The 22,128-nt window shown below is 28.6% G+C and overlaps 3 protein-coding genes across 4 annotated transcripts; all 3 read right to left on the reverse strand.

Annotated features, from left to right (window-relative positions):
• Window positions 1-7,443: 7,443 nt before the first annotated feature.
• LOC124500316 (uncharacterized) lies at window positions 7,444-11,568 on the reverse strand. Its single transcript, XM_047064375.2, has 5 exons — window positions 11,460-11,568; window positions 10,698-11,288; window positions 10,438-10,607; window positions 8,496-8,562; window positions 7,444-7,502 (listed from the first exon to the last, which is right to left on the reverse strand). The coding sequence occupies exons 1-5, from the start codon at window positions 11,566-11,568 to the stop codon at window positions 7,444-7,446; spliced, it is 996 nt and encodes a 331-aa protein (XP_046920331.2).
• Window positions 11,569-12,998: 1,430 nt separating this feature from the next.
• LOC124500464 (4-formylbenzenesulfonate dehydrogenase TsaC1/TsaC2) lies at window positions 12,999-14,706 on the reverse strand. Of its 2 annotated transcripts, XM_075730414.1 has the most exons (4): window positions 14,353-14,706; window positions 14,041-14,183; window positions 13,530-13,954; window positions 12,999-13,454 (listed from the first exon to the last, which is right to left on the reverse strand). In XM_075730414.1, the coding sequence occupies exons 2-4, from the start codon at window positions 14,084-14,086 to the stop codon at window positions 13,101-13,103; spliced, it is 825 nt and encodes a 274-aa protein (XP_075586529.1). In that variant the 5' UTR covers window positions 14,087-14,183; window positions 14,353-14,706; the 3' UTR covers window positions 12,999-13,100. The 2 variants fall into 2 exon arrangements, with proteins under 2 accessions (XP_075586529.1, XP_046920494.1); XM_047064538.2 differs by lacking the exon at window positions 14,353-14,706 and having other exon boundaries at window positions 14,041-14,308.
• A 1,622-nt stretch (window positions 14,707-16,328) lies between these two features.
• Window positions 16,329-19,366, reverse strand: LOC124500318 (uncharacterized). The gene has a single exon (XM_075730415.1). The coding sequence runs from the start codon at window positions 19,180-19,182 to the stop codon at window positions 18,040-18,042; it is 1,143 nt and encodes a 380-aa protein (XP_075586530.1). The 5' UTR covers window positions 19,183-19,366; the 3' UTR covers window positions 16,329-18,039.
• Window positions 19,367-22,128: the final 2,762 nt, after the last annotated feature.

A 22,128-nucleotide genomic window follows, 5' to 3' on the forward strand; every position in this document is an offset into this window, starting at 1 on the left:
ATATATATTGTGCACATATTATTTTCAGGAATGCAACACTTTATTTTAATTTTGCATTAATCACTGTAGTATTCTATGCATCACATATGTACGAGTGGAAAGAAAAATTTCAACAAAAATCCAAATATTTAAAAATGACTAAATTATGTTCAAATTATCAACATATAATAAATTGGCAACGATTCCAGCGACAACATTGTCATATTATCTATTGTCTCGTGAATAGTGGACGTATTACATGGAATATTGTATTCTTTATGGGCATTCTGGCTAATCTACCATTGAATATCATGTTTATGTATAATTTAATATTCGTACGAAATTCAATGAATGATCAATTAATATATATTGGATTCTTAACATTTCAAATGATTGTATTATCAAGTATAATACATATTGCTGCTATGATCAATTTTTATGTCCATCAATTTAAACGACAATTGCCTGGTTTACAGATTTATACGAAACAACCGAGTATTAAATGGCAAATCCAAGAATATTATGAACGTTTATCCGATAATCGTAATGGTTTCGGTTTATATTTTGGTCGTATTTCGGTTATTGATTATAAAAATTCTTTTCAGGTAAATTTTTGAAAGAAAAAAAAATTTTGTTTAAATTTTTTTCCTTCTTCATTCACTAGATATTAATGTCATATTTTGGACTCATGTTGATCATGTTTAAAACATTCAATAAAAATAATGCTACTGTCTAAAATCATTTGAAGATATTATTTCTTGTAAATGTAATAGATTTACGATTAATTCTCCTTCTAATTGTATTAGATTTTAATTTCATATATTTCCTACTAAATGTTGATAATGTTTGTTTACATTTTTCTTCAATAATGAATTGATGATTGATTTGTATTGTGAAATTCATTTTTTTGATTTTAAATTTGTAAACAAGCAATAATAATAAATGTAATTGATGATTCTGTAGAAAAAAAAATCGGTCTTGTTTTTTTTTTGCGGAAAATTTGGCATATGATCCTTAATGAAAAATCTATAAATTATTTACATATATTTTTCTTTATTGTTTTTTCTTTATTGTTTTTTCTTTATTTGATTGTTTCACTTTCTCTATGCATGTGTGTTCGATTTTCTTGTGAATTTTGTACTATATAAACCATTTCAATTGGATTCATTCGAATCATTTTGATGTGTATAGTCATATGTGGTAAAAAATAAAACCAATGTGTAAAATTCAAATTTCCAATCATCATGTCGATTATATTTGATCGTCTAAAATATTATCATCAATTTGAACAATTATTAAATTTAGCAAATTATCGCTGGTGGATTCTGGAATGTTTGCTACTTTCATTTCATACAATTCGTTTTATGTTTTATGTAATACTTACATTCATGGATGAATCCATTGTATATCGATATTGTCCACTGGATACAACTGCTGCGCCATTATTTCATTATTATGAACATATGAAAAATGGAACGTCGATTAATATTGTTGATTGTCGAATCACAGCTATTATTCTTTGTACATATCTAATATTTATTCTACATAGTGAATATATGTTATTTTTAACTGATCGCGATTCAATATCATGGCGTCTATTGTACGACATTTCCAATAGAAATTATGATAATTACCTTAAATCAATAATAAATTTGAAAAAAATTGATTCAATCCATTCGGTGTATCGAATGATATTCCATGATAATCATAAATATCCAATGAATACTGATGATAATGATGATGATGAACGATTCAAAATGACAATGATGATGAAGATGAATAATGGACAGAATTTTCTAAATAAATATTTCAATCATCTTATCATGAATGTTGATTTACAGAAATTTCAAAAATCCAAATTAAATGTATTCAATTACTGTGGCATTGAAACACGTATCTATCTTGTATTTACAATGATTTTGTTACATTTTATCGATGTTTTTCTCATGATTTTGGTTTATATGACAATAACAATTAGTAGTTGGAAATATTATCAATTTATATCGGCAAATATGGCTGATTTATGGCCAATGGCCATATTTGATTGCATGTCCTATATATATTGTGGACATATTTTAGTCAGGAATGCATCACTTTATTTTAATTTTTCATTCATCAGTGTCGTATTTTATGCATCGCATATGAACGACTGGAAAGAAAAATTTCAAAAATTATTTCAACTAAAACAAAAATCAAAAATCAAAACAATTACTAAATTATGTTCAAATTATCAACAAACAATAAATTGGCAACGATTCCAGCGACAACATTGTCATATTATCTATTGTCTCATGAATAGTGGACGTATTACATGGAATATTGTAATCTTTATGGGCATTCTAGCTAATATACCATTGAATATTCTGTTCATGTATAAACTAATATTAGTACAAAATTCAATGAATAATCAATTAATGTATATTGGATTCTTAATATTTCAAACATTTGTATTATTAAGTGTAATACATATGACTGCTATAATTCATTTTTCCGTACATCAATTTAAACGACAATTACCAGGCATACAGATTTGTATGAAACATCCGAGTATTAAATGGCAAATCCAAGAATATTATGAACGTTTATCCGATAATCGTAATGGTTTCGGTTGGTATTGTGGCAGTATTTCGGTTATTGATTATAAAAATTCTTTTCAGGTAAAATTTCAAAAGAGAAAATTTTTCTTTTTTTAAACTTTTTTTTCATTCTTCACTCACTAGATATTGATCTCGTATTTTGGACTCATGTTGATCATGTTTAAAGCATTCATTAATAATGCTGCTAATTAAAATGAATTTTCAATTGAGCAAAAGACTATTTTTTGATTCACCAATAATCATTTAACGATATCATTTCTTGTAGATGTAATAGATTTACAAATTAATTCTCCTTCTAATTGTATTTGATTTTAATTTCATCATATATTTAGTATACTAAATAAATGTTTACATTTTTCTTCAATAATGAATTGATGATTGATTTGTATTGTGAAATTCATTTTTTTTGATTTTCAAATTTGGAAACAAGCAATAATAATAATAATAATAAATGAAATTGATTATGTAGAAAAAAAATCGGTCTTGTTTTCGGAAGAATTTTGCTTATGATCTAGATTCTAGATGAAAAAATCTATAAAAAAGCATTATTGTTTTATATTCTACTTGATTGTTTTTTTTTTTTGCTTTTTGTTTCACTTTGATCTTGTTGCTATTATTGATTTTCAAAAATTTTTTTTCCAGCTATACATTGATTGAATATTTTTTTACTCAAAAATTTTATAATTTCTCTTTTTAATTGTTTAGATTTTAATTACAAATATATTTCGTATTAAATGTTGATTTCGATTTTAAATTTTTCTACAATAATGAATGAATTCGTATATAACGAAATTCATTTTTTTCATTTTCAAATTAATTGGAAAAAACGATAATAATAATAATGATGACAAATGATTCTGTAGAAAAAAATTGGTCTTGTCTTCGAAGGAATTTTTTTTTTATATTTTCTACTTAATTATTATTGTTTTTTTTTCGTATATGTTTGTTTAATTATCTGGTAAAATTGTGACTACATAAATGGCAATCATTCAAATCATTCATTCAATTTGATGTGAATAGTCAAACTTATTCTGTTAGAGTGAGAAAAAAAACTAATGTGAAATTCAAATTTCCAATCATCATGTCGATTATATTTGATCGTTTTAAGTATTATCATCAATTTGAACAATTATTAGATCAAACAAATTATCGATGGCGGATTCTGGAATTTTCGGTGCTTTTATTTAATACAATTCGTTTCATGTTTTATGTAATGATTACATTCATGGGTGAATCCGTTTTATATCGATATTGTCCACATGATACAACCGCTGCGCCATTATTTCATTATTATGAACATATGAAAAACGGAACGTCGATTAATATTGTTGATTGTCGAAGCACAGCGATTATCTTTTGTACATATCTAATATTTATTCTACATAGTGAATATATGTTATTTTTTACCGATCACGATTCAATCACTTGGCATCTATTATACGATATTTCCAATAGAAATTATGATAATTACCTTAAATCAATAATAAATTTGAAAAAAATTGATTCAATCCGTTCGGTGTTTCGAATGATATTCCTTGATAATTCTGAATATCCGATGAATGCTGATAGTGATGATGATAAATTCAAAATGGCAATGATGATGAAGATGAATAATCGACAGAGTTTTCTGAATAAATATTTCAATCATCTTATCATGAATGTTGATTTACAGAAGTTTCGTAAATCCAAATTAAATGTATTCAATTACTGTGGCGTTGAAACACGTATTTATCTTGTATTTACAATGATTTTGTTACATTTCATTGATGTTTTTCTCATGATTTTGGTCTATATGACAACAATAACAATGAGCAGTTGGAAATATTATCAATTTATATCGGCAAATATGTCTGATTTATGGCCAATGGCCATATTTGATTGCATATCCTATATATATTGTTTACATATTTTACTCAGGAATGCATCACTTTATTTTAATTTTGCATTAATCAGTGTTGTATTCTATGCATTGCATATGAACGACTGGAAAGAAAAATTTCAAAAATTATTTCAACAAAAACAAAAATCAAAATATTTGAAGATCCCTAAATTATGTTTAGATTATCAACATATAATAAATTGGCAACGATTCCAGCGACAACATTGTCATATTGTCTATTGTGTCATGAATAGTGGACGTATTACATGGAATATTGTATTCTTTATGGGCATTCTGGCTAATCTACCGATGAATATTATGTTTATGTATAAATTAATGTTCGTACAAAATTTAATGAATGATCAATTAATGTATATTGGATTCTTAATATTTCAAATATTTGTATTATCAAGTGTAATACATATTGCTGCTGTGATTAATTTTTCCGTACATCAATTTAAACGACAATTGCCAGGCATACAGATTTGTATGAAACAACCGATTATTAAATGGCAAATCTTAGAATATTATGAACGTTTAACCGATAATCGTAATGGTTTCGGTTGGTATTGTGGCAGTATTTCGGTTATTGATTATAAAAATTCTTTTCAGGTAAATTTTGGAGAGAGGAAATTTTTTATTTAAACTTTTTTCTTTCTTCACCCACTAGATATTGATGTCGTATTTTGGACTCATGTTGATCATGTTTAAAGCATTCATCAATAATGCTGCTAATTAAAATGAATTTTCAATTGACCAAGACTATTTTTTTGATTCACCAGTAATTATTTCACGATACCATATGTTTAGTAGATGTAATTTAGTTATTACAATAAAAATTAATAAAATTTGAAAATTTTCAAAAAAAAAATTTCGATCGTCATGGTTACGAGGCCAGTGCAAGCTATTTTTTTAAGCTTTGAAATTTTACCATGACAATCAGTCATTTTTCCAAATGAATAGCAATGGGTTTTTTTTTCATTAATTACGATCGATAACAATGTACGACAACCACAGTGCACTTTTTTTTATGGAAAAAGTAAAGATCAAACATTCGAAACATTTTGCCCATTTGTTTTTTTTTGTTGCTTTCTCTCATGGTTCTATTTCAAATTTTTTATGGGCCAATTTTCGTTTTGTTTTGTTTTGCTTTTTTGATTGTTATGAAAATGGCTTCATAATTTTTATTCCAGAATTTTATTATCATTTGGATAGACACAATGTGAAATCGAATCGTAGAAACTAAAAAAAAAAAGAAATGAAATGAAATGAATCAAAAATCGATCGATACAAATTCATAAAATTTATATTACCGAATCACAAATGATGGGCCATCATGATGTTTGATGATTGACAAAACAAAACAAAAAGGGCCCGATTAAAGGCTGAAATGAATACATTTCGTTGATTGAAACAAGATGATGTCGATGAAAGTGGGTAAAGAATCCAATCAAAGGTTTGGCCTTTTTTCTGCTGTCACCTCTCTCTCTCTCTTTCTCTCTTTCACTCATTTATTCAAATTCAATTCTAATCAATAAATTTTTCGGTTTTACCATTGGCGATGACAATATAATGATTGTTGTTGTTGTTGTTGTTGTAAGTTGATGATTATTTTCGTTACGCGTACTATAAAAACAGCACACAATAGTGTGCTTGTTAGTGTTGTGTGAATACGTCTCGTTCTCTTTTTTTTTCTCTCTCTCTCTCTCTCATTTCCCCTTCACACTTTTCGAATGTGTAACAGAACAAAACAAAAAACACATTCATTTATGTGTCGAAAACTTTGAACCAAAAAAAAAAATCGAACATCGAAAACAATCATTGAAAATTGACCAAATAATGATGATGATGATGGAAAAGCTGTTGTTGAATTTTCATCATCAACAACATCAAACCAACCACCAGTTATATATTGACAAAAGTCATTGATGAAAAGATATCACCTTTTTTCTCACTATTTTTTTTTGCCTTTAACAATATCATGATTATGGGTGATGATGATGATGATGATGATAAGTGTTGAACGAGCGAAATTTCTCACTTTTTTTTTCGTTTTGTTCGTTTATATTTCTCGATTGAATAGAGAAAATTATTCATTTTGATGACAATTGAGTGAGTGAGTGAGTGAGAGAAATTGAGAGCCGAATTATTATAATACACACACACACACACACGTTTATACAATAAAAACCCGGCTAAATTTTTTTTTTTTTTTTTGTTTCCATTCATTCCAACAAAAATACAATTGATGAGATGGTGTTTTGTGTGCTGTGCACATTCTCATTCGAATATTTCACATTAGATCTAGCGTCCGTCCGCGTTCATTGGTTTTTTTTTTTTTTTTGGTTTGAACAAAAGATATACCTACTTCAAAAAAAAAAGAAATAAATACTCAATATGTCTCGTTTTTTTTTGACTCTTCAAGTGGATTAAATAGAGGGATCTACTTACCTCAATTCTCCATTATTATCACCTCTCGAATCACTTATTATTATGGCTTTTGTGTGTGTGTGTGTGTTGTATTCGATTCACTCGGTCCCTTCATTTTTGCTCACTATTGTTGTTTCTGTGTTGGCTTTTATGTTTTTTTTTCCAGTATTAGTTTCAGGATTTTATTGTTGTTGTTGTTGGCTTTTGACACTTATTTACGCTAGTATATACGGTTGCGGCTACCGCCGTTTTTGACATTCGAACATTTTACACGCACATGCACACATATATCGATATAAAAGTATCGATTATATCGAAACATTTAATGTGTCTGTGATTATCAAACATAAATCCATGTGGTCATGTTTTCATTTTGAAAATTTTATCTTAATCAGATTAAAATCAATCACAATCATGATTGATAATAAAAACGAAAATCAATCTAATAATAATGATGAACAAATGTAATCCGATACTTATCCATTGAAAATAATCGATGGTGAGGGTCGTATATCGATTTCATTATATTATTTGATGATTTTCATCATGAAAAATTATTTATGATGACAAAATGTTTGATCGATCCTTTTTACTACTAAAGCGCAAAAAAAATTCCACTGAAAAAAAACAATCAAAAAAATTTTTAAAGATCAAATGAATATTGGCCGTTAAAATTTTAAGGTGTTGAAAAAATTTTTTTTTTTTTACTGAAAAGAATTGTTATTGAAATGAAGAGAGAGAAGTAACAATAAAATCAAAATCAAGTGGTTGCTTGCTTGGTTGGTTGGTCGATTGTTGTTGTAGTCGTCGTTTTTGAGTAAGAAGAAAAAAAAATTGGGGCCCATCATTTTTTTTTTTTTTTTGTTTCATAAAATTTGGACCTAGCTTGCGGGGCGTCCTTTTTTTCAACACCGACAACAACAACAACAACAACAAGGACAATGTTACAAATGAGTTGAAGGCTCACTCGAGAGGCTCAAACACGCACACACACACACACACACACACACACAAGAAAAAGGAGGAAATTTTTTTTTTTTTTTGGATCCCAAAATTTGATCCAAAAAAAAAGCCAATGTGATCGCCTCATTGCCCATAGCATAGCCACATAATGTGTGTGTGTGTGTGTGTGTGTGTGTTTAGAACTTATTCAACAATTCCAGACGACGACTATCACGACAATAATTGTCAAAAAAGGTAAATTTCACAATATTGTTTGCTTGTTACCGCTAGCTATCTAAAAGAGGTTGTCGGGATTTTTTTTTCTTCTATTCAATTCAATCCAGTTCATTTCATTTCATTCATTCAATTTGATTTCTTCAAATTTTCAACAGATTCATTTATAATAATAATATATATGTTTGTTCGTCCAATATTGTAATGAAATGATCTTCACATTTTTTTTTTTTGCTCACACTCGTTCATTTCATATTCGGTTCATTTACACAATTTTGGATCGTTTTCATTCAATTTTGGTCGATAGAGAGAGAAGAGAGAAGAAAAGTGGAAATAAAAAAGATTTCTTTCGAATAATTCGGCCACTTTTCTTAACGATTTACAAAAAAAAAAACAACACTCAATTGAGACATCCACTTTAAAAAAAAATATACATAAGTCATTTGGTTTCGTCGTCATCGTCGTCGTTGTTGTTGTTGTTGATGATGATGATGATGATGATTCACAACTATTTCCACACACTAAAGCCGCCTAAAGTTTTGAGTGTTTTTATTCGTTTTCTTGGTTTTTATCCAATTCCAATTATATTTACTGTCTTTGATGATGAGATGATTCGATTGTTTCTGTATACACATGATGATTTCGAGAATATGATATTTCCGAAACAAACAAACAAAAATGGATCGATCATTTTTATGATGATGATGATGATGATGATGATGATGATCAAAATATTTTGAATTGTTAACAAAATATTAGAATAAGAAAAAAAAATCAATCGATCATTGCTGATTATGAAGAAGAAAGTAATTAACAATCAATTAATCATTATAAAATGACAGATGATTTTCTCTCTCTCTCTTTCTTATTCTTTCGCCAGAAATGATAATTATCGAATCAAATTCAAATTCAAATCCAAGAAATGAATTAGTTTGTCATTCCACCAGTAGCCAAATGATGGACAACAACAACAAACAAAAAAAAACCGAATCGAATTCATTTGAATATTATATTGGATATATATATATTTGGGTGCGTCCTCATGAATTGAATGATGATGATGATAACCGTTACAAATTTAACCGTAACAAATATACCTAAATACATGACATGTGTATATGTTGTCCGAATTATATTAACTCTGTCACCAATTTACAAATACCGTGATTGGCGGCTCTCTCTCTTTCTGGTACCCAGGCATGTTCACATATATACTTGACTTGTTTAATTTTTTGAATGTAAAATATATTTGCTTTTTATAATATATATAAGTAGGAAACAAAATCAACACAACTCTCTATTGGTCATCGTCATTCGATTTGTTGTTGTGAGTAAAAATGCGTAACCAATTTTCTTATTTTCTTCTCTTTTTTTTCTCGTTTTGATTTATTTCAATCCAGAAACAAATTAATAATTCCAAATGGCAAGGTAAGATTCAGTAGCCGGTTTTTTTCATTCATTTCATTTCATTCTGAATTTTTTTTCTTTTATATTATTTCCAATCTCTCCTATATAGTTTACAAATCCGTTGTCCGTCGATTTTTGAATGGTAAACATTGATATCTAAATCACAAATTTTGTTAATAATCAATTTATATATGCATATCAAAGTACTTAAAATGTTGGAACAATAATGGTACAAAAAAAAACTTGACAACAAGCCGCAACAAAAAAAAATTGATTCAACCAAGAAAAAAATAGTTGTCTCTAGATCATCGATTTTGAATTTCTTTTCTTATAAACTTCAAAACTAAAAATTTCAAATCGGATTTGTGATTATATTTCATTGATTGATGATCAGATCTCTTTATTTTATTATCGAAGCGTGACACTTTCTGGTTCTGAAAACCAACACCACGGTAATGATTGAAAATGAACTGTATTCGACTAATTCATTCATTTATTTAGTTATGCAACATAAATCACGTGAAAAGTTTCAGATATTTAAAACACTCTCACACATGCACACACATATATATATATATCGACCGTTGATCCGATTAAAAATAGATCCAAAAAAAAAAACAATCGGATTATTCATTCATTTCAATTTTATAGGTTTCAATGAAAAGAAAAACAAAAATTATCAATTGCTGTATATCCTATAATGATGGTGAAATTGGCACCATAACTTGGGAAAAATTCAATTTTATTTCTCTCTCAAAAAAAAAGAAAAAAATTCTTTAAAACACAAAACAATAACAAAAACAATAATTTTTTTTTCTCTTTTGATGAAAAATTCTCTTTTTGTTTCTATATCCAATGTGGATATGGAAATGAATGATGATAATGATGTGCCAATGTCGCCAATGGCAATGATGATGATGATGATGGTATTGGTAATAATGATGATGGTGGTGGTAGTGATGGTCGTTGATGTGTTTTAACATGTTTTTTCAAATGATCTTTACGACCAAAACGTTTACTACATACATTACATGCAAATGGCCGTAATCCAGTGTGTATACGTTTATGACGTGTTAATTCTTCATTACGTGTGAATGTTTTACCACAATTTTGATGATCACAAATGAATGGTCTTTCACCTTTTTTTTCCGAGACAACAACAACAAAAAAAAATAAGAATCAAAAATTTTGCTTTTCAAAATCAAATTCCAAAATAAAAAAAAACTTACCCGTATGAATACGAATATGACCTTTAAGCTGGCCATTATTGGAAAAGGACACTTGACAATGTGGACATTGAAATCGTTTTGGACGCTGTTTTTTCATCATCCCGTTATTATTATTATTATTATTAATATTGGTCGTGGTCGTCGTTGATGTTATTGTTGTTTCCGGTTGTTGTGGTTGTGCTGTCGTCAATGGATTCGACGATGATGATATTGAAAGACAATCATTTGTTGAATTATTCAATAATTTTGTCATTGAATTTTTGATTTTTTCAAAATCAAAACCACTCGTGAATTGTGGTAACATTGATTTTGGTATGAAATCGTTCATGTTTTGTAAATGAAAATTTGTAGCTGAAAAATAATTTTCAAAAAAATTTTGAAAATTCATTGTCGATGATTGTGATGATTTTATTTGGCCAGTAGTATTCATCATTGAATTCTGATGATTATGATTATGATGATGATGATGATAATGATGAAAATATTGTTCGAAAAAATATTCCGCACCAAATGGTCCATAATGAAATTGTTGCGTTGATTGCGTTTGTTGCTGCTGTGGTTGTTGTTGATTAAAAAAATTGGCCATAAATTCTTGTGGAATTGATCGATAATCATAATGATCAATGATCGCCGTCGGTGGTGGTGGTGGTGGTGGTGGTGGTGGAATTCTTGTTGATACTTGTTGCTGAGAAGGATGTTGTTGTTGTTGTTTTTTCATTCGAATCGAATCTTTTGGGGAATATTTCGGCAAAGAAACTTTACGTTCAATCATTGTGTTCGAACATTGTGTTGAAGATGCTGCTACTACTGATGTTTCGGTCATGGATAATGAAGAATCCCATGGTCGAAATATGGATTTATTTGGATTCATTATTTCATCGGAAAAAAAATTTTTTTGAATACACTATGTTATTGAATTCTGTGAATCTTGTGAATCAATAAATGCTTGAATGAATAATTGACAAATTTTCTTTACATTGTCTAATTGTTGTGGGCCATTTTTTCGAGTGTTTTTCATTTCATTTCATTTCATTTCTTTTCTTTTCTGCTGGTTCAGGTCCAAAATGTCAAATGTTCTAATAGTTTCAAAATCTAATTTTCAAGTGGACATGGACAAAAACCATTTACACCTCTCTGAATTTAAATAGTAAGAAAAACAAAATTTTTTTTTCCATTTCCAAGTTACACTTTGGTGTTGATGATGGTGGTGGGAGTGGTGGAGAGTGACAGGGGGAGTGGGGGTGAAATGGTGTTTTGTTCCATCAATAATAATAGCCGATTATCAGAGTTTTTTTTTTTGTTCGCACTGTAACAATATCGACTCACTTATTCATTTATGCCGCCACATCGATAGTGTTAATAATAAACAACACACAATAACCAAATACAATAAGACCATAGGGGCCCAATTTAAGGTTTTTTTTGTTGTCAACACTGTGACAACTGCCGCCATTATCATCATCATCATCTATAGTTTAGCCATAAGGTTTTCTTGGTGTGATTTCAATACAGAAAAAAAATGGAAAATAAACCCATCCCATTCATAAATAAAATAATAATAATTTTTTTCCAAATAATAGAATCCATGATGTGTTAAAAACCCACCCTGGTTCACTTTATAAATACGAAAAGAAGGAGGAGTATAATAATGTAAAAAATAGATGGATAAGAAGAAGGTTAAAATAGGCGACCTTTTTTCCCTATCATGATCATCATGATCATGATGATGATGATGGAGGCCGTGATTTACCGTTTTTTTTTCATCATCATCATCATCATCAATACCGATTTGAGCGTAGTACAGTAGTGTACAGGGTCCCTGTTTATCATTTAATATCTAGATAGTCGGTTTTGGTCGGTTTGAATTTTTTTTTTCATTCATTCATTCATTCATCATTCCTGTGTGTGTGTGTGTGTGTGTGTGTTTGATTTGATTTTGGGTTTTTTCATTTCATTTTGTTATTTGGTTATTCACACATCAACGCCTTGCCTATTTTTTTTTTTTTTGTCATTTTTGTTCACTATAGTAGCAATAGCAATATAGATATTGTTCACTTTTTTGTTTTATTTCCCACTTTTAAACATTTACACCTCAATAATGACAACAACCAGAACAGAAAAAAAAAATGAAACCCATGAACACTTGAAAATCTGGATCATTCAAATATATCCACTAAAGTGGTTGTTGTCATTTGATTGGTGATGGTGGTGGTGGTCGTGTGGTTTTCATGGTTCATAGGATTAGATTGTTGTCGTTAGTAAAAATGTAATAAAGAAGTAGACAAGAGAAAAAAAATTTGCTTTATTTTTAAAATTTCATTTTTATTTTTCTTTTTCTTTTATTTGGTCAAATTGACTGTTCTTCTTCTTCTTCTTCAGTAGATGAATAGATGAATGGTCAAATTATTTTTTTGAATCTCCTTCTGGCATTATCAATGCTGAATTCACTGAACCACCATCGACCAATAAACAGACACCATTAATAAAACTAGCCGCATCAGATGCTAAATATGCAACAGCATTAGCACAATCTAATGGTTCACCAATACGTCCAACTGGATAGGATAATGCAGCCGCTTCAGCCATACGATCAGTGTTTAGATCACTATTTTTTACTTTATTGAATATCGGTGTACGAATGGCAGCCGGATTAATAGCATTACAACGAATATGTTTAGGACCCAATTCTAATGCCATCGATTTGGTAAACATATCGATAGCCGCTTTAGACATTGCATACAATGTATTATTTGCCGCCTTTTAGAAATTTCAAAAAAAACAAAATCAATATTAATTGATTGATAACAAACGCCATCTATAGTTTGTACTTACAGGTTTTTGTGCAGAAACACTTGATACATTGACAATATTACCATGTGTTTTAGCCAAATATGGTATAGCCAATTTGGTCAAATGAACCACACTACGTACATTTATATGGAACATCATATCATAATTTTGCATATAATTATCATCCCAAATTGATGCAATCTGATATGCACCGGCATTATTAACCAAAACATCTAATTTACCAAATGTTTCAATAGTTTTATTCAATAATCTTGCTGCATCTTCTTCTTTACTAACATCACCAATTATTTCCAATACTTTTGCAGATGATGATGATGATAATGATGATTGTCTACAACGTTCACCAACACGTTTTAAACGTTCAACATTACGTCCAGTTATTGTTATATTAGCACCAAGTGATGATAAATGTATGGCAATTCCTTCACCAATACCAGAACTTGAACCTATGAATAAACAAAACAAAAAACAAAACAAAAAAAAAAGAATAAAATTATTCAACAAACGGACTGTACAAAAAAAAAATATGTACCTGTAACCAATACAACTTTATCTTTGAAATCATAACGAATCGACATTGTTGATTTTTGGCTAAAATTTCTTCTACTACTACTACTACTACTACTGGAAAACAAACCAAAATGAGCCAATGAAATTTGATTATTAATAGAATTTCTACATGGATATTTAAATAATAACAACAATGAAGAATAACGTAATGATTGTGGAATCGTATTCATCATCATCAGCAACAGCAACAATGAAATATTGTCAAAATAAACGAAGAAAAATTAAATCAATAAAATAATCAAATGAAATGAAAACATTAACAACTACAACTTACCCGATCAATATATCGATATTGTTGAAAATAAAGATTATTGTAGAATGAATGGTGTTGAATCAAAAGAAAAATTTATGCCAAAACACAAACACACACACACACACAATGATAGATAGAAAATCTGGTGACAAAGATTATTATTGATTTTTACAATATAAACATATGAGATGATGATGATACAATTTAATATCGTTCGATTTCGATTTTTGATTTTTGATTTTATTGTTGTTGTTGTTGTTACATTTGGTGATGTGATGTGATGATATTTCAATTTCCACTCATATAAATCGTTGTTGTTGTCGTCGTCGTCGTCGTCGTTATCAATTTGACCACTGATTGAATAAATGAATGAATGAATTGGCTGATTTTTGTTTTGTTTTGTTTTGTGTGTGTGTGTCTGTATTTGGTGAACAAACATCAAGTTGTTGTTGTTGTTGAAAAAACCACACCCACTGACAACAGGATTTTCTATCATCATCATCATCATCATCATCGTCATTATTATCATCATCATTGAAATTAAAATGAAAAATTTTTTTTCGTACAGTAATTGCCTGTATTTTTTTATTTCTTGAAAATCATTATAAATAATATAATCATTGCTGCCATCCAAGGTCATCTTATAATGAAATGCATGAAAATGATGATTGGATTTATTCATTATCATCATCGTCGACAACAACAGGTGTATTGGATCATTATTATTAATGGATTTATATTGATAAATAAATTGATGCACACACACAAATACCATAACCATAACCAAGTGTCAAATTATAATTGTGGCTGAATACTTGAAACTTTTTTTTTTGGACATTTTATAATTTAATTTTGATGATGATTCATTGAAAACATTGTTCCGGATTTCCGGTCACTAATACTATTTGAAAAATTGATATCAATTCATTTGATTACCACAGAAACAAACCAACAAACAAAAAAAAACCATTTCCTTTTACATGAATATAAATAGTCACTCGATCGATTACAATAGAAGAAATGGAAATGGGGAAAAAAAAAGATGAAACAGTTGAAAAGTGCAAGAGAACAAAAAAAAAACTTTTTCGTTTCGTTGTTGTTCGTCTGGTGAATGGAAATTTTTTTTTCTTTTGTAAAATTCTATGAAAAAGTTTTTATTTTTTTTTTTTTTTTTTTTTTTGACAAAAGAGAATTTTTATGCAACAGAATTTTTTTTCTTTTTGCAAACACACACACACACACACACAAAGATATAATGTCCATGCATTATATTTCCAATTGTTCATTGCAAAGAGTAATCATTTCATTCATTTTGGGTTGTATAATACCAACAAATGTGGACAAATAAATGATATTGAAATTTTTTTTTTTCCCCATCGACAACAACAACAACGAGAACAACGAGAAAATGGAAATTATTTAATAATGAAGATTGATCCACAGAAAAAAAGAATAGATGAAATCTATAGATTCTGGCCTTTTTTTTCTGTTTGGCATAAATAAACACACAAACACACACACACACATGATTCTCTATTGTTCATTGAATGATGATCATCATCATCATCGATATATAGTCGTAAATATTAATGAATTTTCACGTGAAACTCAAATTTTCATCAAATTTGCCATGTATATATGATGATGATGATATAATACTAGAGTAAAATTTCAATTCAATTTCAATTTTTTAAAAAAAAAAATTTCCGTTTTTTTTTATTTCAATCATCATTTTCATGGTTTGTGATGAATGATTTAAAATTGAAAATTTTCCACCATCATCAACCCTGTCATAAATGACGTAACATGTTTCGGATATGATGATGATGATGATGAACAACAAACATTCGAATTTTGTCTTTTTTTGTCAATTATCAAATTATCTGATTAATTCATTTTATGATACTTTTGAGTCCAATGATTTTTTTTTTACACACACACACAACGATATTTGTGCCAATTTTTTTTATATATATTCATTAAAACAGAAAAAAAAATGAAAATTTCAATTCAATTTTTTATTTCATTTCATTTCATCATTTTATTATTCCATTAAAATTCATTATTATGATTATGTATGTCATTAAAATGGGTGTGGTGGTGGTGGTCTGTGGTCGTGTTGGTTAGTGATGGTTAATGATGGTGACACTTTTTTTTGCAATTTTTATCGAAATTCATCATCATCATCATTTTTTTGGCTAAAAATAACGGATACAGATAAAGATTTGTTATGTTTCAAGAACCAAAAGCAAAAAAAAACAAAAAATCTCAAGTGAATGAATGAATCAAATGTGAAAAAAAAATTAAAAAGATTAACAAATACAAAAAAAACACTCATCATCATGGAAATGGATTCTGTATTCTGTATTTGTGCGTGTGTGTGTGTTGTTTTGTTTAGACCGGCCTTTTGGGTATCATTATTATTATTATTATTTTCCACAAAATTCCACCAAAAAAAAAACAAAAAAAGGTACCGAATGTAAATACACATTAAGTTTTTATAATAATCATTTCTTTTCTTTTTTCTTTTTTTTTTTTGGTTTCGTTCCATCATCATCATCATCATACCTTGTTGTTGTTGATGATGATGATGATGATGATGATATTTCTCAACATTGCCAAAAAAAAGGGGACATCAAAGGGCAATGAAAACGAATGTTTGTAAATATAAAGAAGATGAATGATGATAAATTATTGATGTAACCACCACCATATTGATGATGATGATGATGATTATCTATGTGAGTGAAATTGGAAATGAAACAACAAAAAAAAAAGAGAATCTGTATTCGTTTGTCTATCTGTGTGTGTGTGTGGTTTTGTTTTGTTTTTTTTCGTGATCATCCAGTTTTTTTTTTCTTCATTTCATCATCATGATATTCTGGTATTTAAGCCTGTATCAAGTAAAAAGTTAATAATAAACACAGAAATAATTTTGTTTCATTTTCATGGCTCATTTTCTACCAACCATTACAAATTACAATTACAAATCATATTAATTTAGGTGATTTTAGATAGAAATAACAAATATTCATGGTAATACAAAAAAATGTGTGTGTGTGTGTGTGTCTGTAAAGAATAAGATGATGGCCAGAATTTGCAATGATTACTTTGCTGATAATAATGATGATTATGAGGATGAAGTTGGTCGTTGTCTTTGATCATTATCATTAAGGTTTATCCTTTACTTTTTGTTTTTTTTTCTTGATGATTTACTTTTTTAAAAGTACAAACTTTTTTTGTTTTTTGTAAATCATCGAGAGAGAGAGAGAGAGATCATCATTATCTTTTCAATGGCCCGTAACGTAAACAACACACACACAATGGATGGGAAGAATTTTCATTTTTTTGTTGTTTTTTTTCACTCAAAACAAAACCGAAAAAAAACAAACGAATAAAACGGGTTGCTGTTGTTTCACATTAAAAGTTGATGTCGTTATTTTTAATTGATCGATGCTGATTCTGTGATGTTGAAATTGTTCAGGAAATAATGATAATCATCATCAGATGGAGATGAAGATGGAGAGAGAGAGAGAAATGTAGAATTTGCATCAAATGATTGAAATTCTGATGAATGATAATAAAGATATATTGATGATTATTGAGTTTTTTCTTTTGGAAAATTTGTATTGGTGCTGGAATAATGTGTGTGTGTGCGTGGGTGAGAAAATTTTTTTTGTTTTCTTCTCAATTCATATCTTCATATCTTCAAATTGATTGTGATGATGATGATGATGATTGTTCAGGATTGTTGTTGTTGTTGTTGTTGTTGTTTTGTTCTTCACCATCTTTATGATTATCATCAACTTGTTGATTATCGATCGGTATCTCTATTTCATTATGATTATGATTATCATCATTTATTGAACGTTTCAATTGTTGCCGCTGTTGTAGTTGTTGTTGTTGTTGTTGTTGTTGATTGGATAGAATTAAATTGCCTAATAATTGATCACGATCAAATATGAATGAATTTTTTATTGAATTTGGTAATAATGTTGTTGTTGTTGTTGATGTTGATTGTTGCTGATAATCATCATCATCATATTGATGATTATTATCCATTAATTTTGGTGTATTCATCATTGCCATCATCAATAGGATTGGTCTAATTTGTTGTTGTAATGTTGATTCATTATCATCATCGTCATCTTGATTAACAACAGCAACCACATTGTTGTCTTCATGATCATCATGATTTTTATCATTACTTTGTCTACCAAAACGCATCATTTCACGAAAATTGCCATTATATTTTGCATATGATTTTTTACCAAAACGCATTGGTTGACGAAAATCGGCACGTTTCTTACCGAAACGCATTGGTTCACGAAATGATAACGATGATGATCCTTTTGGTGATATATTAATATCACTACGTTTACCAAAACGCATTGGTTCACGAAATGTTAACGATGATGATCCTCTTGGTGATACATTAATAATATCACTACGTTTACCAAAACGCATTGGTTCACGAAATAGGCAACGTTTGCAGAGACTTTCGGCATCACGGCGACAAATTGATAGGCAACGAAATGATGATGATGCCGAACCGAATGGTTGTAATGATGATCTTTTCATTATTGTATGCATTATCATTTCTTCTTGTTTGTTTTTTATCGATGATGTGGATGTCGTTGTTGCCATTGTTGCCGCTGCCGTTGCCGTTGCTGCTGATGATGATGATAATTGTTGACCACATATTGGATCAATCAATATTGCCAAAATAATGAATAATGAACATTTCAATAATAATAATTTGATGATAGCCAATCGGTTATGATTATGGTCAATATTCAATTTTGTTGTCGTTGTTGCTGTTGTTGTTGTTGTTGTTGAATACATTTTCATTTTGTGATAAAATTGATTTATCGATAATTTAATTTACACTATTTGAATGAAATTTTTCAACTAAAAATCAGATAGACAATGTTTGCGTGTGTGTGTGTGTCTGTCTGTCTGTTCGTTTGATGTGTGTGTGTTTGTAATAGACAACCGAAATCCGTTGCAATGACGGTTTTTATATGAAAATTTTTTTCAAATGAAATTATTCCTGAATCATTTGTCTCTAAAGTTCGGTATTTCAATAGTTTTGCCAATCAAACTAAAACATACTACTGTTGCCGTTGTTATTCTTGTTGCTGGTTATGGCTTGCTTAAACTTTGTGCAATCGCGCGCGCTAAGAGGGTGGTTTTTTTCCAAAAAAAAAAAAAAAAAAAAAAAAAATGAAACAATATATCATGTGCGTATACGCATCAACGGAATTTGGCCATTCAGTATGTATGTGTGTGTGTGTGTGTGTCTGTGATAAAAATCAACGATAATTTTTTTTTCAATGTTATGGCTAGATCATCATCATCATCATCATCATCATGGATTTTATTCGCCCAAAATCAAGTGCAAACTTAGCCATTTGAAAAGAATTTTGTTGTTTCAATTTAAATTTATTATGAGCAATTTTTTTTATTCTGTTTTATTCAAAATCTTGAAATATAAACAAGAAAGAAAAAATCATCCATTCATTGGACACATGCAGGTATGACATATGCAGGTATTTTAAAGAGATATATTTAATTGGTTAGTATTTTAAGGGAAATGATCAGTTTTTTAAATTTAATTTTGATCAGTTTTTTATGAGTGTGGTCAGTATTATATGGGGTTGGTCAGTTTTTTTTTGATCAGTTAGCAATAAATAATGTAGGGTCAGTAATTAAAAGGAATTGTCAGTTTTTATGTCATCAACTATACTTTATTTTCTTGCTGATCGTTTGCTGGCTGGCTGGCGTATTTTGTTTATTCGAACATTTGAAACTACAATGAAACGTTTAAAGAAATCTTCGTCTCAATATTTTACATATGAGTCTTACACATTTTTTTCTCACATATGTTGGCTGATCAGACGAATCCTATCACTAATGGTCCGATTATTCATGATTTCATTGAAAATTTTCATTCCTGAAAACCATGAAGATGGTATTAAAATCAATGATCTACATTTTAAAATCACCAAGCTTTATGATCATCTATTTATAAATCATATGCTTAAAATGGCCAAATCATGAAATGAATGAAGACCGACCGAAAATGGCTACAAAGTCGTTGCTAGTAGACTAGATTCGAGAAATATTTTAAATTAATTTTTAATTTAATAAAATTAACTTATTTTGAATTTTCACTGATCATTTTTCTTATTTTTACTGATTATTTTTCTTATTTTACCGACCGCTTTTTTAAATAAAACTGACCGGTTTACATTTTAAAACTGACAATTTATTTTTAAATTAACTGATCAATCACATAAAAAACTGACCAAAATCGATATATTTACTGATCGTTTTTAACTGACCAAAACTTTTAAAAAATTACTGACCAACCCCATATAATACTAACCGGAAAAATGGTACCCTATTTTAAATCAATCTATATCATGTGTCTATATGTCAATATGTCACTTTTTATTATCATCAACATCATCATCATTCTCGAATGAATTCATAAATAGAAAAAAAAACCAGAAAAAGACACACACACACACACATTGAAATTCAAAAATTCATTTTCAATCAGCTGAATAATTTAAACAAAAACAAATAAATTGTTGGCTGATTATTGACTGATGTTTTTTTTGTCGTTTGTTTTGTTTTGTTTTGTTTTTTCAATGAAAATGAACAATCTGATTATGATGATGATGATGATGATGATGAAATATTCTCTTGATTATCATTTATTCATTGGAAAAATTTTACTTTCGAAAATTTCAAATGAATAGACAATTGTTGTTGTTGTTGTTGTACCTTCAGTAAGTTTTTTTTACGATCATTTCCGTTTCATAAAACATCCAATTAGTTTACTTTTTTTGTTTGTTTGTTTGTTTGATTGTTTGTATGCTTGTAACAAAAAAAAAGGAACAGAATTTTCGAGAGTAAAAATGAATAAATGAAAAAAAATCCAACCTACCTTTTGTCAAATGTTTTTCTTTCGCCCCCCCAAAAAAATGCTAAATATAACACATATATCATTTAAATGGCACGAAATTAGTTACGATAATGACGATGACGATGATGATGATTCCAGATGCGTACATGATCATAATTAATTATTAAATTCTATAAAAAAAATAGATTCTATGCGGAAAAAAACAATTATAAACGGATGTATCATAGATTTTGGCTGGAAAATCGAAATCTCTGTTATATGGAATCCTTTCGTTTCTCCAATTTAAACTTTGATCATATCATAATAATTCTGGAGAAAATGAAAAAAAAAATGTTAATTGAAAAAAAAAGAAAAACAACGATAAATCTATTTTCATAATCAAGCAATGATTGAAAATTCACACAGGTAAGCTCTTAGATTGGATTTTATTTCATTATTATTAGGATCGATTCTTGTGTAGACATCATCATCATGGTATTTGTTTGTGTATCAAATGCTGTCATAATCAATTATCATTAATCATCGTTATATAAATCTGGGATGATGTTATTACAGTTGTTGTTTATGATGATGATGATAATAATGAAAAAAAATTTTCATCAAAAAAGGATTCACAAAACTTAAAGGTTAATTCCTTTGTTTTTGTTTTCTTCTTCAGGATCATCACACTATTGTTTGAGTGCAATGGTGAAGAAATAAAAAAAAATTTTCCAATCAAGACTTTTTGTTCGATTTTTCTTTTCAATTTTCATTAATTCTTTGTGATGATGAAGAAATGAATCTATCGAAATGTCGAGAAATAAAAAAACATACAAACAAAATAGAAAGCGAATTCTTTCCCATATGATGATGATGATGAT

Source organism: Dermatophagoides farinae, chromosome 4 (genome assembly GCF_024713945.1).
Source record: "Dermatophagoides farinae isolate YC_2012a chromosome 4, ASM2471394v1, whole genome shotgun sequence".
NCBI lineage: Eukaryota > Metazoa > Arthropoda > Arachnida > Sarcoptiformes > Pyroglyphidae > Dermatophagoides > Dermatophagoides farinae.

What these genes read in the sequence shown, in the direction of transcription:
- LOC124500316 (XM_047064375.2), bottom strand. Translation starts at nt 11,568, where the DNA reads ATGAATCCAAATAAATCCATATTTCGACCATGGGATTCTTCATTATCC. An exon ending in TTCGAACACAATGATTGAAC is followed by an intron (nt 11,289 to 11,459) that starts GTAAAGTTTCTT and finishes CAATTCCACAAG; the next exon opens with AATTTATGGCCAATTTTTTT. An exon ending in TCATATTCGTATTCATACGG is followed by an intron (nt 10,608 to 10,697) that starts GTAAGTTTTTTT and finishes CGGAAAAAAAAG; the next exon opens with GTGAAAGACCATTCATTTGT.
- LOC124500464 (XM_047064538.2), bottom strand. Translation starts at nt 14,254, where the DNA reads ATGATGATGAATACGATTCCACAATCATTACGTTATTCTTCATTGTTG. An exon ending in TAAAGTTGTATTGGTTACAG is followed by an intron (nt 13,955 to 14,040) that starts GTACATATTTTT and finishes GTTTATTCATAG; the next exon opens with GTTCAAGTTCTGGTATTGGT. An exon ending in GTGTTTCTGCACAAAAACCT is followed by an intron (nt 13,455 to 13,529) that starts GTAAGTACAAAC and finishes AATTTCTAAAAG; the next exon opens with GCGGCAAATAATACATTGTA.
- LOC124500318 (XM_075730415.1), bottom strand. Translation starts at nt 19,182, where the DNA reads ATGAAAATGTATTCAACAACAACAACAACAACAGCAACAACGACAACA.